This window comes from Buteo buteo, chromosome Z (assembly GCF_964188355.1).
Source record: "Buteo buteo chromosome Z, bButBut1.hap1.1, whole genome shotgun sequence".
NCBI lineage: Eukaryota > Metazoa > Chordata > Aves > Accipitriformes > Accipitridae > Buteo > Buteo buteo.
Genome location: NC_134204.1, coordinates 70,540,590 through 70,555,281, shown reverse-complemented (window position 1 = coordinate 70,555,281; position 14,692 = coordinate 70,540,590). Strand labels below are relative to the sequence as shown.

The 14,692-nt window shown below is 38.1% G+C and overlaps 1 protein-coding gene across 4 annotated transcripts in view; it reads right to left on the bottom strand.

Annotated features, from left to right (window-relative positions):
* MCCC2 (methylcrotonyl-CoA carboxylase subunit 2) overlaps window positions 1-14,692 on the bottom strand; it is a 42,152-nt gene that overhangs the window by 25,671 nt on the left and 1,789 nt on the right. For 3 of the 4 annotated variants that reach the window (XM_075020707.1, XM_075020706.1, XM_075020709.1), the window contains exons 2-6: window positions 11,708-11,774; window positions 8,582-8,666; window positions 8,222-8,323; window positions 7,519-7,646; window positions 4,867-4,979 (exon numbers count right to left, since the gene is read on the bottom strand). In XM_075020707.1, the coding sequence (XP_074876808.1) occupies window positions 4,867-4,979; window positions 7,519-7,646; window positions 8,222-8,323; window positions 8,582-8,666; window positions 11,708-11,774 (495 nt within the window). Of the gene's footprint in view, window positions 1-4,866; window positions 4,980-7,518; window positions 7,647-8,221; window positions 8,324-8,581; window positions 8,667-11,707; window positions 11,775-13,122; window positions 14,591-14,692 lie in introns of those variants that run through there. The other variant, XM_075020710.1, reaches the window with a different exon arrangement.

Sequence of the window (14,692 nt, the reverse complement as noted above, 5' to 3'; positions counted from 1 at the left end):
CTTAAAAGAAAACAGCGCACAGAAATAAAACTTCCAAATCACATTACCTGTACCTAAAGCAGGAGTAGACAAACTATGTCAACCTGCTATCATCAAATCAAACAGCTTTTTCAGCAAACAGTTTTCTGTATCTTAAACTGTATTCAGAGTCACATGATTAATCTGCAGTATTTCTGTTGTGCATTTAATAAATACCTCCAGGTAAATAAAAAGATAACACAAGCCTCTAGAAATGGAAGAAACCTGGGAAAAAGTTAATTTGATTTTTTTTCCCCAGGATTTGTGGTTTTTTCCCACTCTTAATTTTACCTGGCTCATGCTGAAAAATGTGCCTGCATATAAACTTTAACTTCTCAGGTGTTACTTTTTCCAATACATAAACTGGAATATGTATATATTGGAAAAACAACAAAATCTACTTGTCAAGTAGCACAACCTCAAATTCCTGACTAATGTACTATTTCCTGACTTCATTCTTTGAATTACTGCATAGGAAATTACTTAAGAGCACAATAAAAATCAACAGTTCTGAATGCACATGCCGTATTTCATACCCACTGATCAGCTCCCCATAGTATCCATGCAGCATATGAGTGTGACAGCGCTTAGGAAATGGCTAATGAGAAAGTAATCACAGCTTTCTGATTCACAGCCATACAGACATCAATGCAATTTAAAGCTGCAGTAGGAGTATAATAAATTAGTTGCAGGTGAAAGTGGAGGGGGAAATTAAAAGCACCATAAGCAACTGGAAAAAGGAGAAAAAAGGAAACACCTTAAGGGCAAAATTGAGAAGGGCTGATGAACTGAAGAAACAGACCTTCACGAAGGCCACAACAAAGAATAGCAGGTAGAAAACTAACAACATCCAGACTCTCATGTCAGAAGAATACACCAGAATGGAAATCAGAGGGAGCATACCTTCCTAACACCATTTCCTAATGAAACATCCTCTCAAATATGGAAGATGATTCTCACGCCTTGAATAAAAGCATGAGAAGGAAAACTTAACTGTATCGCTGTAGCGATGAACTTTTGCTTGCTTGAACAACTTTGAAACTTTGGTATGTACGAATAAGATAAGAAAACCTTGAGCTTTGTCAATGGTATGCGCCAAGGCACCAATAGACAAGAGGCCTTGGGCCCCGATGTGCATCAACTGACAAGAAGCCTTTGGTCCTGCTGAGTTTTTGTAATTAAAACCTGCCAAGGCCAGCCAACTAGGAAAAAGAGATGACCCACACTGCGCATGCCCAAAGGGTGGACACTATGTAAATAATAACATGAATATGCATATGACTAGAATAATATAAAATTTGTTTGCTGTAGGTAATGGTGTGCATGATAGGTGGAGCGATCCCCCGTGCACCCAGCGCTGCAATAAAGAATGCTTGCTTTCTAAAACTCCAAAATCGAGTCTCAGAGAGTTTCTTTGGCTGTCTTTTTCAGTAACAATTCTAGTTATCACAGTCTGTTAGCACAGAATCAATAGCAGATTTACAAATGTTAATAGTGACTTTTCGAAATGAAACAAAGGATAGAAACATCTCCCTAACAAAATACACACATATTACATCCTTTAAATGAAGGAAGCACTTCAGTATAACATTTTCCCCAGTCTTCTATAAATATTTTAAGAAAGGTAAACTTTCATCAGTGTCATACCAAGAAAACTAAGCTTTCATCACTGTCATAACAAACATAAATGTGTTTTATTAAAAGGCAAATCTTTCCTCCATTTAGTTTTTATTGTATAGAAGTATAATGCTAGTCTTAATGCAAAACTGTGTGGTAATCAAAATAAAAACAAATTCAACTTTATAAGGAACTTTACAAATACATTAATGTTGTTTCAAGATACTTAGGAAAACACCAGCATGACTTTAGGGCCAGGCATATCTAGAAAGGTCCTGCCTAACATCAGTAACTCCAGCCTTGCAAACTGGGTTTACATATTCATCTTTGACATAACATTAAAAAATCACTACTCCCATACCACACGATTGTATCTCTAGCAAAAATAAGGTTTACCAAAACTTCTCCTAAAAAGATAATTCTGCAAAACAGCCCTGTGACCATTTCCTTTGACACTTGCTGTTCCACAAAAATGCTGGGACCAATTTTACTCATACGTATAAATCTGAAGTACAACCTAGACCTTTCAGTGACTCTGCAGGATGGTTAGCTTGTAAACTGTCTTTTTTCCTAAATATTTTTAACTAAACAGTGCTTTTCCTCTGGAGACCTAGCTAATCACTACAATTGCTCTACTTTTATGGTTGGAAAGAAGAGAACTGCAGAAGTTAAATTATGTCAAACTTTCTAAAGAGATTTAGTGTATTGTTGTATTCTTCAGCCTTGGATTTCTCTGGAGGCAATGGATTTCAGGATTCTTTGGTAGACAAAAAGATGGTTCAAGAATTGAAGTCTGACTTACTTCCAAAATGTGCCAAAAAGGCAACAAAGGTAACAAATGCAGTTTCCTCAAAAATCATGCAAAGCCAATGTCTGCCATGTAAGGAGGAGTCAGATAGAATACTGTATCCTTGACCAGTGCACCTGCTTCACGTTGAACAGAAGTATTAGCTTCTATTTCCTCCTTCTGGACTAGGAGATTCAAACAAGCACAGCTTCTCACAGAGAATAAATAAAAACGGTTCCAGCCCAACCATGCCTCTCAATGACAGAGGTTGGCAAAAATGAAGATGATAAAGTCTTATTTCCACTTTACATTAAGATTGAGTTCAACAGTAAAGTATGTCAAAACAATATGTTAGTGAAATACTTCCATGACAGTACTCAGATGAAACAGCAAGTTAGCTAAACATTTACTCTGCTTGAGGATCCAACACCTATTTCTAAGCCTAATGTTCTAAAACAATTTTTCTTCTTGGGTGGAATAACCTGAAAATTTCCTTCACCTTCTTTCATCCAGCCAATATAAAGTGATAGGCATTGAACTGACAACTACACCTAAGAACAGGCTCTTGAAATTAAGATAATTCAGCAAAAACACCAGCTCACTGCTCAGCAGTCAGAAAAATAAAAGATGTTAGAACAACTGGCAAAGGAATAGAAAAGAGAATAGTGTATATCATTACGCTCCATCATTATTTGACATATTGAGTAGTGCAGTCTGGCTCCTTCATCTCTGTTGTGGTTTAACCCCAGCCAGCAACTAAACACCACATGGCCACTCACTCACTCCCCTCTGGTGGGATGGGGAGAGAATTCAAAGAGTAAAAATGAAAAAACTCATGGGTTGAGATAAAGACAGTTTAATAGGTAAAGCAAAAGCCATGCATGCACACAAGCAAAACAAACCAAGGAATTCATTCGCCACTTCCCATCAGCAGGCAGGTGTTCAGCCATCCCCGGGAAGGCAGGGCTCCATCACACTTAACGGTTACTTGGGAAGACAAACACTATCACTCCGAATGTTCCCCCCTTCTTTCTTGCTCCCCCAGCTTCATATGCTGAGCCTGAAGTCATAGGGTCTGGAATATCCTTTGAGTCAGTTTGGGTCAGCTGTCCCAGCTGCGTCCCCTCCCAACTTCTTGTGCCCCCGCAGCCTATTTGCTGGTGGGGTGGGGTGAGAAGCAGAAAAGGTCTCAACTCTGTGTAAGCACTGCTCAATAGTAATGAAAACATCCCTGTATTATCAACACTGTTTTAAGCACAAAGCCAAAATGTAGCCCCATACTACCTACTATGAAGAAAATTAAGTCTACTCCAGCCAAAACCAGCACAATCTCAAAGAAGATATAACAAGATCTGGGAAAAGGTTTACAGAAGATAAACTAGGACCATCAAAGGGATGGAACGCTTTCTGTAGGAAGAACAGCTAAGCTTGAATTTTTTGGCCTGCCAAGGGGTATAAAAGGGAGGTATGCAAGAGGGCTACACAACCATATGAAGAAGCTGGGAGTTGACTGACTACACAGCAACTCTGTAAGAACAACCTGGTCATCTGCTTTCCTGGAGCCTTCCTTTATTTGGAGGAGGTTATCTTCAAAGACCATGGACTCCTCTGCCCTCCCTGGCAGCCTCTCAAAGGTACCTACTGACAATTCCCTTAACAAGCCCAAGACTACTCTCCTGAAGTCCAGGGTCTTTATCCTGCTAACTGCCTTCCTCACCTCCATTGGGACCTTATACTCTGCCCTCCACTTTCACTGCAGCCAAGGCTGCCATCAGCAATCACATCCTCAAGCAGTTCTACATTCTCCGTGAGAAACAGATCCAGAAGTTCACCTCCCCCTAACACGCCACCTGCATCAAAAAACTGACTGCAATGCACTCCTGCAACACACATGACACGAAACCACTTCTAAATCCAGGAACTGTGACTAACAGTAATTCTATGCGTCATTAATACATTAGAAAATAATCTCATTGTTAGGGCAGTTTTATCATACAGCACGTGTCTATAAAATGGATATAAAAATATATGCATACCCCTGTTAGTAGAAAGTATGTCTCATTTACTAGCCATCATGAAAACCGTCCTCACCTTTACAGCATTGATGCAGAACAATCAACAATTCCAAAAGATTTCCTAGTGCTTCCTCACATGGCCCTACATACTATGTTGTCAAGTCCCTTTTTCTCCTACTCCCAGATAGGAGCAGATAGGTCATATCATTAACACTAAGGTCAAGAAAGAAGACAGCTTCTTCAAAACTATAATGACTTTATGTGGACAGTTACTGTGTTTACAGTGCCTCCAATCTCCAGACCAGGCCACCAGGTCAGCACAACACAGTGCTGTCAAAAACAAAGCATGGGTACAAGCCTTGAACCAGAAAAAGGCAGCAAGCATAAAAACTAATTAGTACATTTCATTCTTAAGTAAAAGCAAATTACCTGTGGAATTCCTTGTGAGGACATGACTGCTTGATTATAGAAAATACGGCCAAAATGATCTCGATCTGGAAATACTTCTGCTTGCCGAGGTAAATTTGCTCCTCCTGAATCAACTACAGAGTGAATGAAAATATATGAACATGTCTTTGAACAGTGTTACATACTTACGTTGTTGATAAAGTATCTGCACATTACTTAAAATATAAAGCAATTACAATCACTAACACTATATGTATTTCTATGACTCTAGGTATATTAGGGCATACTTCCTGAAAAAAAAAGAAAAGACAAATAGTTAACAACCCCTCGCAATAACATCTGCCCCAATCATTGTAATGGAAAATAAATTCAGACATGCTTAGAGATGTAATCGTACCTCCCTATAAACTCATCTTACTGCAAAAGATGTACATTGAAAGTGTTCTTAGTTTACAATTTTAACTCAATTATTCTATTGCAATTCTGTCACAAGTTCCAGAAACGGGCGAGACTAACCACCACTGAGTTCAAGAGGTATAGGCATGTGTACCTTCATACCTTGATTATACAGACACACCAAAGACCTTATACTATCTTTAGGAACCTTCATTTACTATGTGTCCTTGCCTCTTGATGTGGCCCTCCAACTTAGAGGTCTCTAACTGCAGCTACCTCTCCACTCCCAAATAGTGAAAATACATCATGTCATAAGACTCCAAAGAAGAATAGAAGACTAGAATGAAATGCACAAGGAGGCCAAGCATCTCCAAGAACTCTGGCTCCTGGTAATATCAGCAACAGTCCACATGCACATTCTCATGCTGTGTGACTGCAGCCAGTAATGCCCTACATTCAGCTTTACAGGGTTTTGATTCCCTCCACCGCACTTGTAGAACCACTCTCCCAAACCAGCACCGACTCTGGCAACTAGACAAACTCCAACCTGGTCAACACACCAGTGTTGTGAAATGGGCCATCCCTGAACACAGAAGAAAACACCCACACCAGTGACTGACTCGGTGACAAATGGCACCAGGTGTCCACATCAGAATTAACACCTAGCCAGCTACCGCTGAGGGAAAAGGCAGTTAAAATGGCATAAAAAGTACATGGTCAAAGTGCTGACTGACTACAAAGCACTTCCTCTTGATTGCACAACTGAAACAAGCCCAGGTACAGAAATTGCAAAGGTAAACTAACTCACCAGGTTTGAGTGATCAGCAGTATATATACAGGGACTATACACCTCAAAGGTGGAACAAAATAATTAAACTTTTGTTTCAAGGCATATCTATGTCCCATGTTCCTCATTCCATAACATCTTATCACAGTAGAATCACACATAATTGCTCACTGATAACTCACTAAAAAAATAGAGAGCTGTCTGAACAGATAAAATTTGCTGATAATTCAGACTAAAAAAAAAAATCATACCGTTGTTTTGCAAGCAGAAAAGCTAAGTTTCTTCTATTTTCTAAGACTAAGATAAAATTTGGCCCTCCCTTTGTCTCCAAGACTCTTTCCATTGCAGTATGACAATCCCACAAAGTCCCCACTCACACTGTCCCTCTATCCACCCCAGCAATACTTTCAAGCTCACATTTCTCCTAATCCTTCCCTCGGTATTCTTTGCATCTTTGGCTTGTCAGCAGGGCAAGAAATTACAAACACTTATGCTGGCCAGGACCTACATTTATGCTGACTATTTAACTAGTACAAGTGTTGTGACTAGCAAACCAATTAATGCCTCTCAGCTGCTACATAAGCTGCTAATCCAAGCAAAACAGAAAAGGACTAACCCACCCTGGTTTTTAAATGGAGACAGTGTAAGAGTCCTTCTCCTCTGACGCTGACTTCCACAAAATCCACGGGAATACACACTGTCTCAAATCTGTCAAATTTGGCTGAAATTGCCTAATGGGTTTAAAAGTTATTAGATTGGGAATCGAGGCTGAAAGACAGAGATTGGCAAAGAGCTCTTGTATTTGTACAAAACCAGGCTAAGAAAATACTACCTGTAATACACTAAAGACATTTGACACTCTGATCTTAATCTTTAATAAAAGTATACACAAGTATACTTATGTAAAGGTTTGGCTAAATACTGATTTAATAGACTAAACTCAAAATGCAAAATAATATACAATGAAATTTCTGCTTCAGTAAAATTCATCCTAAATTGTAAAAATCTGTTGATCCAAACTATTATTGACACTTTTGGCACTGAGACTTTTCTCTTTCTTTGGTATGTTCTTTCATACAGCTACATGCTCCACCAAAAGGCAAAGTAACTTTTTTTTTTTTCAACTGTAATTTGAATTAAGACTGGATGAGACTATAGGATGGACTGCTCAAGCATGGCAGAAGGGAAAGCAGTAAGAAAGAAGTGATACAATGGCATAGTCGTATCTGTATCTTATGAACCAAGCCCTACAGCAGTGCAGAAGATAGTGCTGAAAAGATAGGGGTACCCTTCGGTTAAGACTTGCCACCAATCTGTAGAGGTAACACAGTATTGATGAAAATACATTTGAATATGCGTGTCTAAAATACATACCTGGTTAGTCAAATCTGGGGACACGACAGTCTCAACAACATTTATTTAGTGTCTTACCTAGAGATCCTGAGCTGCCCTTAACAAAGGACATTTGTTATTTCTGTAATGAGACTTACCCAAGTATAGGCAAGGGAGATGGTTTTGCATTGCAATTTCTTGAGCACGTAAATGTTTCTTAACAGTGATGGGATAATAGGTACCACCTTTGACAGTTGCATCATTAGCAACAATCAAGCATTCCACCCTAAAAATAAAACAAGTTTATGAGAGAGAAAAACATTTCTACTGAGTATGTTTATTAAGAACTGCAACACGCCAAGGACTCTTGAAGCCCTGATGCTCAAGAAAAGCCCTCCTCACCTGCATTCCCTCAAATGCACATTTTAACAGCAGTCTCAGCACTATGATGTCCTACTTCACAGTCCCTTAACTTCCTAAAATATTGCTGTATAGGATCATATTTGATTTCAACAGTAGTCTTGGAGGTACTGTTAGTGAGCAAAACTAATTCTTAGCCTAGAATACTGCGCTATTTTTTGAAAATTGCCTTACTGACACACTAATCTCCTCCCTTCATTGGACACCAGAAATTCCATGTGTGTTCTGCTTTAATATGGGATATGCTAACTAAAAAAAATAATATATAGAATGACTTCCTTTTAGCTAAGACTGAACAAATTAAGATACCAATTCTGTTGATTTTTTGGGTGTTAGAAACAAAACACTAAAAATACTAATAGCTTAATACTGAAAACTGAACAAAATGATACCTTCTTCCTTTTCATATCATCAATAATGTAGATCACTGGTATCTCTCACCCAGATACGCGCCCAATGCCTGTGATAATGCCTCCTGCCGGTACCTCTTCATTACCATACAACTGGTAACCTGCAAACTGGGAGAACTCCAAGAACGGAGACCTGAATAATGACAATTAATATAACACAATTTTAGAAAGGAATTGGCCATATTTGCCATTGAAGCTCACTTAAAAGGTTAAATATTTAATAAAGATATTTTTCCTTTAAAAAACAGATAAGTATTTCAACAAACACTTCTGTAAAACTCCAACTGTGTTATTTGCCAGAGTTTATGGAAACTAAAGAGAAAACAAGCCTGTTGCAGTACTTACCCACAAAAGAGAACCTGAAGTGTTTTTAGAAAAGGAAAGTACCTACCCGGGATCAATAAGCCTGTCAATTCTCTCTCTAGGTAACAGCTTTCCTCTTGATGTGTGAAGCTTACGAGCTTTTTCCCCACCTCCTGTGATAGAATAGTAAATTTTTAGATTTACTATGGACACAGATAGTCAAATCACCACTTATATTAAAACTCAGAATGGAAGCACTGATGAGTTTCCAATTTTTGAAGTATGTACCTTAATAATGAATTTAATAAATAATGGTTTCCACTTCAAACAGATTTAAGGTATTGATAAAAATGCTTGCTTTTCAGAATCTACTCCATTTCCCCCCTCATTTTTTAGAGTTAGTCCTGAGGTAAAGATTTTAATAAACATAGCTCTCTGGAACTTTCTCCCACTGCTTGGCAATGAACAGAAGGGCTGAAAACACAAACATACAGACAAAAGCACAGCAGTAAGAACTACAAAAAATACTATACCCTGAAATTTGTTCAAAATACCTATGCTGAGTCCAATCTTGAAGACCCAAGACAATCTGGATTCATTTCCTTAGATCACTCCAAAACAGAGTTCAGACACACAGCATTTAATATCAAGTTTATCTTTGCTTCATTTCAACCTTTTACTGGAGGTCATCCTAAATCATATCTTTTGCTCTCTAGAGCTTTGTGTCATTCAATACTCAAGATTTATTGACACACCTCAGCCTCTTTGTAACAACAGCTTATACAATCATTGTCTCTCTCTATAGACAGATCACTGATCCACCTCATCACTCTAAAATTGTTTCCCCCATCTAAAATAAAGAAGGTACTATTTTGCTAACATTCCTCCTGAGACGTCAAGATTTCTTTGTCATCTAAGCATCACTGAGACAGACCTTATAAGCCTACCTTTCAAGCCCTTTCTCTCACCTCCTTCCTCGATCACTATGCACATCATTTCCTACCTGTTAGGCATGCCAGAAAGCCCACAATTTATTTCTGATTCAGCCTGTTCATTAGGTCTGTATATCCACCCTACGTGTACATCTTGTAAATTCTTTCTGTGCAAGTTTCTTAAGATACAACCTCTCACATCCACCCACAGAGTTAATACTCTCATCTAAGTTCTCAACATCCCGCATCATGGCAATTATAACATTTTCTCTGACCTCCATCTTGCTTTTCTCATTTACACCCAGAGTGATGCTGCAAAAATAATCTTCCATCCTGTGACTTCTGTCATCTCTGTGCGCTCCCCCTCTTCACACACTAATTGTAAATGCTTGCCTTCTAGGCCCTGTAGCCATTTTACTGAACATTTCTTTTCCAAGATCAAGATGTTTGCTCTACCCTATACTAGCCTCCGTTCTGTGGACTGAGAAGCAGTGTCCCTGACAATGAAACAAACTTGGAAGCATTTCATTTGAAATCCCTTTTTTAACGTCTCCTTTACAGTAATGTCTATAAAAACTTCACCGTTACTGCTGATATGCTATGATTGCTGCCTGTCATGGAGACTAAAAGTATCTCGGTTGCTTCTTGTGCTTGCTATCAGAAATCCATCTGTTGTAATTCAGCACAGCCTGTAAATTCTTTGGGGCAGGGACCATCTTCCTGTTGCACAACTGGGGATTACCCAGCAGAATGGGATATGGGTTCACAAAAGCCCTACCCACTGAAGTAACAAATAAAGAACGAAGCATTCACTACAAAGACCTCAAGCCAAGAGCTCACCCTCTGAAAGACAGCTCTTACAAATAAAAAGATGTTGCACTTCTCCTTCCAAACTATTCAACCTAAGTACCTAATTGTTCTCATCTACTTAAATGATAGGCAAAGCAACCTCAATCAATGTCACTCCATGTATTAACATCCTGGTAGAGCTCCCTCAAATGGGGGAAAGATGAGGGCCATGTTCTTGTCCTGTTAGCATGTAATGGGCAAGAACAGGAAAATGTGCAGCAGTGAAGTTGGTCATGATCATTAGTTCATGAGCCACGTAGGGAATTGTTGAACAGTCTCCACACGCATAAAAGAGAGGTAGTCCATGGGTTTCAGTATCTCCTCAGGAAATCGTGGAGCTTTGTTTCACAGCAAGCAAGAAAAAAACACCAAGCACAAAACACCAAGCACAAAATCTTAACTGTGCTCCATTTCAAAGCTGTAAAAGGAACTGCATTATATAAGAAACAGTGTATGAAGAGACAGTGTCATGATGGATACAAGAAGGGGAGAATTAAAGCTGCATGCTCAACCTCTGGCAGCACAGTTAAGCATTTACAAACCATTTTCATTTTATCATTCCCATTAATTACAGTCAACTGTAATTAATTCAGGTAATCTTACAAGTCAAGAAAATGAAACACAGATTTCAATCTTTTAAAGTATTACAGACTTGCTTTTGTTTGCCATCACAACTACAGCTAGAGTCTTTAAAAATCCTATTTGCGCATGAAGAGACTTACAGGCAACTTGAACAGAAGCACATTCGCCAAACCAATTTGTTATAAAAGCAGGCAGCAGTGGATGAAGCAAGGAAGCAGGTGAAGTGGAAAGTGTACCAGTAAAAGCCTTTTATTAATAATCCTATCTATGTTAAAAAATATTGCCAGTAGAAACATACAGTCCATTTTTACTAAGATCTTAACTGATTAAAAATTAACTGACTCCAAATATCCAGTTCTCGCTATCTACTTGCTTATTTTTGCCTCTCTGGTAATGAAATTAATCCTTTGTTTGACTAAATAAGCCTTGCTTTCATTTATGTCTGCTTCCAGTAATTTAGGGAATTGCTTGCATTAGGATATTGCTCTGATATTCAACTGGCAAACAAAAAAATGTTAACACACTAGATACTGTGGTAAACAAAGAAGTGATAATGGTATGGATGTTTTTCTTAGTTAGCCTGAGTTACTTAAAAAAAAAAAACCCTAGATTTTGAACTAAGTTAGCTTGGATGTAAACCTTTTTAAGATCTTCAGCTGACAGAACACAGTAAATGTAGATTTAAACAGATGAGCTAAAATTTCAGTATGACTACTATAATCCAGCAAATATGTTGTATCTGAGTGAACTGATTAATGAACATATAGCTATAGGGGAAAAAATCCAAAGAACAAAACTGGTTTTTGTACCAAATTAAACAAGTGTTCTAAAATCTAGACTATCATACTTACCTAATCTGATTTTTTCTGCTTGCTCTTGGAGTTTGGTTACCAGCGCTTTCATTCGTTCATAGTTTTCCTAAGTGAAGAAAAACCCAGCATCTTAAGTTTAACCAAGAGCGACAGTATTATTTTTTAATAAACAAACACAGAAAGTACAAAATTTCTCTTCCAAATTTCATTTTACCTTAATTAAATACTGGCTCTGTATTGTCTTTAAAGTAATAACATTTCTACCTATATATTGGCTTTCCTCAAGCATCCCAAAGCATTTAATAAACATGTTTCACAAAAACTCTGAGTGTGTTAGGACTGTAAAAGACTAGTTCCAAATTTAATAAACAAAACCAGAATTAGTCATTACAGAGTTAAGTGCTATTTTTCAGGTTTTGTTAATTTTTTTACGGGTTTGTTTGCTTTTAAAATCTAATTTTGTAAAAAACATCACACGGGTTCAAATTAAGTGCTGCTACGTCTCTTGTACCAAAGACGAATAACCCAGATCAAACAGAATTTGCTAAACACTTTTTACATTCCTGTAATTCCTACAGGTAAAAGAAATGTTTTAAAAAACAAGAAGTCTGGTCTTCTTGCCAATATCCCTCTTAGAAAAACAAAGAGTCTTAGTTCTGAATTTGAGTGATCCAGTACTGAGCTCACCATTTCTATCAGAATTATCCAAAACTCTTGTGTGCTCATTACAGTAGTTTTTATAATTTCTTAAGAATTAAAAGGGCAACCTTAATCTATTTTTCAGACATATTAAGAGCAATGTTACCTCTTTGAAAACTGTAACTGCAATAAAATAACATAATAACTGCTGCATAAAAAAAAAAAATCATACCGCCTTGTCTAATTATCATTTAGAAGATGTTAGAGTCTACTTTGACGGAAAACAATCTGGTGACTCTTTATATTTGGACTTGAACACTCACAATTAAGGTTTCACCTAGAAGCAAAAAGTGTTGCAGTTAAGTTTGTTCAGCTCTGTCTTGATCACTGAAAGGCACCAAGATGTAAAGGAGAAAGAAAATAAAAACATGTACACAGGCACCTCGCATTCAAACTGTTTTAGCTGCACAGTAAGACTTTAAAAAGAACATATTTCTCCCCCTTTGTAATTGCTACAAATAGATTAAAAATACTCTACTCAAAGGTAAAAACCTACCAGGTTAAAACAGGTCTTAGCAATTTCATCAGCTTGTACACACAGTTAATACATAAGGTCAGCATTTAGAGGTCGTCCAGCAAGATCAAGGTGGCATACTGAAACACTGAGTCCAACTCTTGTGCCACTATTGGCTCTTGGGCAGGATTCCCCATGTTCTAATGAAGTGTCATCTGCCATATGGCTCACAGCCTGCACTTGTATGAATTTTGTACCACCCAATCGCTAGCCAACACCTAACACATCTCAAGATACCAACCTCAGTCAGTGAAATCTGTGTGATGTGTGGTGCCACTCTGCAGCCTCTGGACTACTGAGGACATGGGGTGGGGGTCACCAGACTTCTGCACCTCCTCCCTTCCTTGTAAAGCTGTATCAGTATGTCCACCATATTACTGCCCTTCCAGTCTATTTCTTTTCATACTTCAATCCTCACTCTCCCTGCCCTACTCACAGTACAGCTCCAACATCTACATCTACAACGGTTTTTCTTCCTCCTAACCTGTGAATCACACTGCAATGACCTATTGGCAGTTTTACCACCATCACAGCATCCCCAAAACCAAGAACAAAACAAGCCACATCCTAATTTGACTCTGACGCTCCTAGGAGAGACTATGGACAGTAACTCCAGCCACACACAGTCACTGCAGCCACACACCTGCATGCAGCACGCAGCACTGAAGAAAACAAAACCTGCTTTTAATCCTCTCCAAAAGACTCTGTTTACAAGTTAACTTTCTCCCCTTGTGAAAAATCTATAAAACAGCCATTGTAATGCCATACTTTTAAAAATCTGCAGTTGTCACAACACCCATTTTGTTGTATGTGTGTTTAGCTCATCCAGCCGGCTCATTCCACAGCATTTCACATAAAATATTCTCCCCATTTCTTCTTATTCACTCAGCCTGTCTTCTCTAAATACATTCATCTTTTGCACACAGTACTGAGCTTAAAAACTCACCTTTAACATAGGAAAAAAAAGCAGCTAAAAATGGCAGTGGAAATTAAAAGGGGCACAGCAATCACAATCATAGGCTTGTTTATTAGATTCTGAATTAACAACTCACTGTAGCTACTTTAGCTACTCTACATAAAAAAATTGTAAAAGGACTTTTTAGATAATCTATAAAAAATACTGTACTCAAATATCTGAGTTGCTTAAATTCACTTTGTTTCTATCATTATCTTTCATGTCTTTAAGCAGAACACAACATCATTATAGTTTACAAAGGAAAAGTAAAGATGCCTTGAAATCTTACTGTAGGTTTTGAATACACACAGAAAAGGCTCCTCTCAGAACCAAATGTACTAGTTCTACCATGTATTTATGGGCTCTTCATTAACTAATGACAAAAAGGCCAGTGAAGTAACGCAAGTTCTTTCTGGAAACTGGCCCTTGCACCACAAAGTTGGATAAAATTCTGCTGTTAATATGAGGGCTTCTACAAACTTTAAAGCAAAATCAAGAGGCAAAACCTACAGACTAATCCTACAGTTACTGCATGAGTAACTGAATTACTGCTACACAAGCAAAGCAACTGTAAGAGCTAATTCTTGGAACCTTTACACATATTTTCCTTTATTTTCCAGAATTTAGACTTACTTATTTTTGGATTACATTTTTACCTGTCTGATTTGAAAGACAGTTTACATTACGAAGGCCAGCCTGTCTAGCTGAATTCACAGCCAGAAAGGCAAACATTAGCTAAAGAAGGCGAGACCTTCATCACGTTGTTATGCCTCCTTGTGTTTGCACTGTTATTCTCTGTACTACTTTTATTTCAGATGGTTAAGTGCCTCACAGCAGAGACCTCAGCTCCTCATGT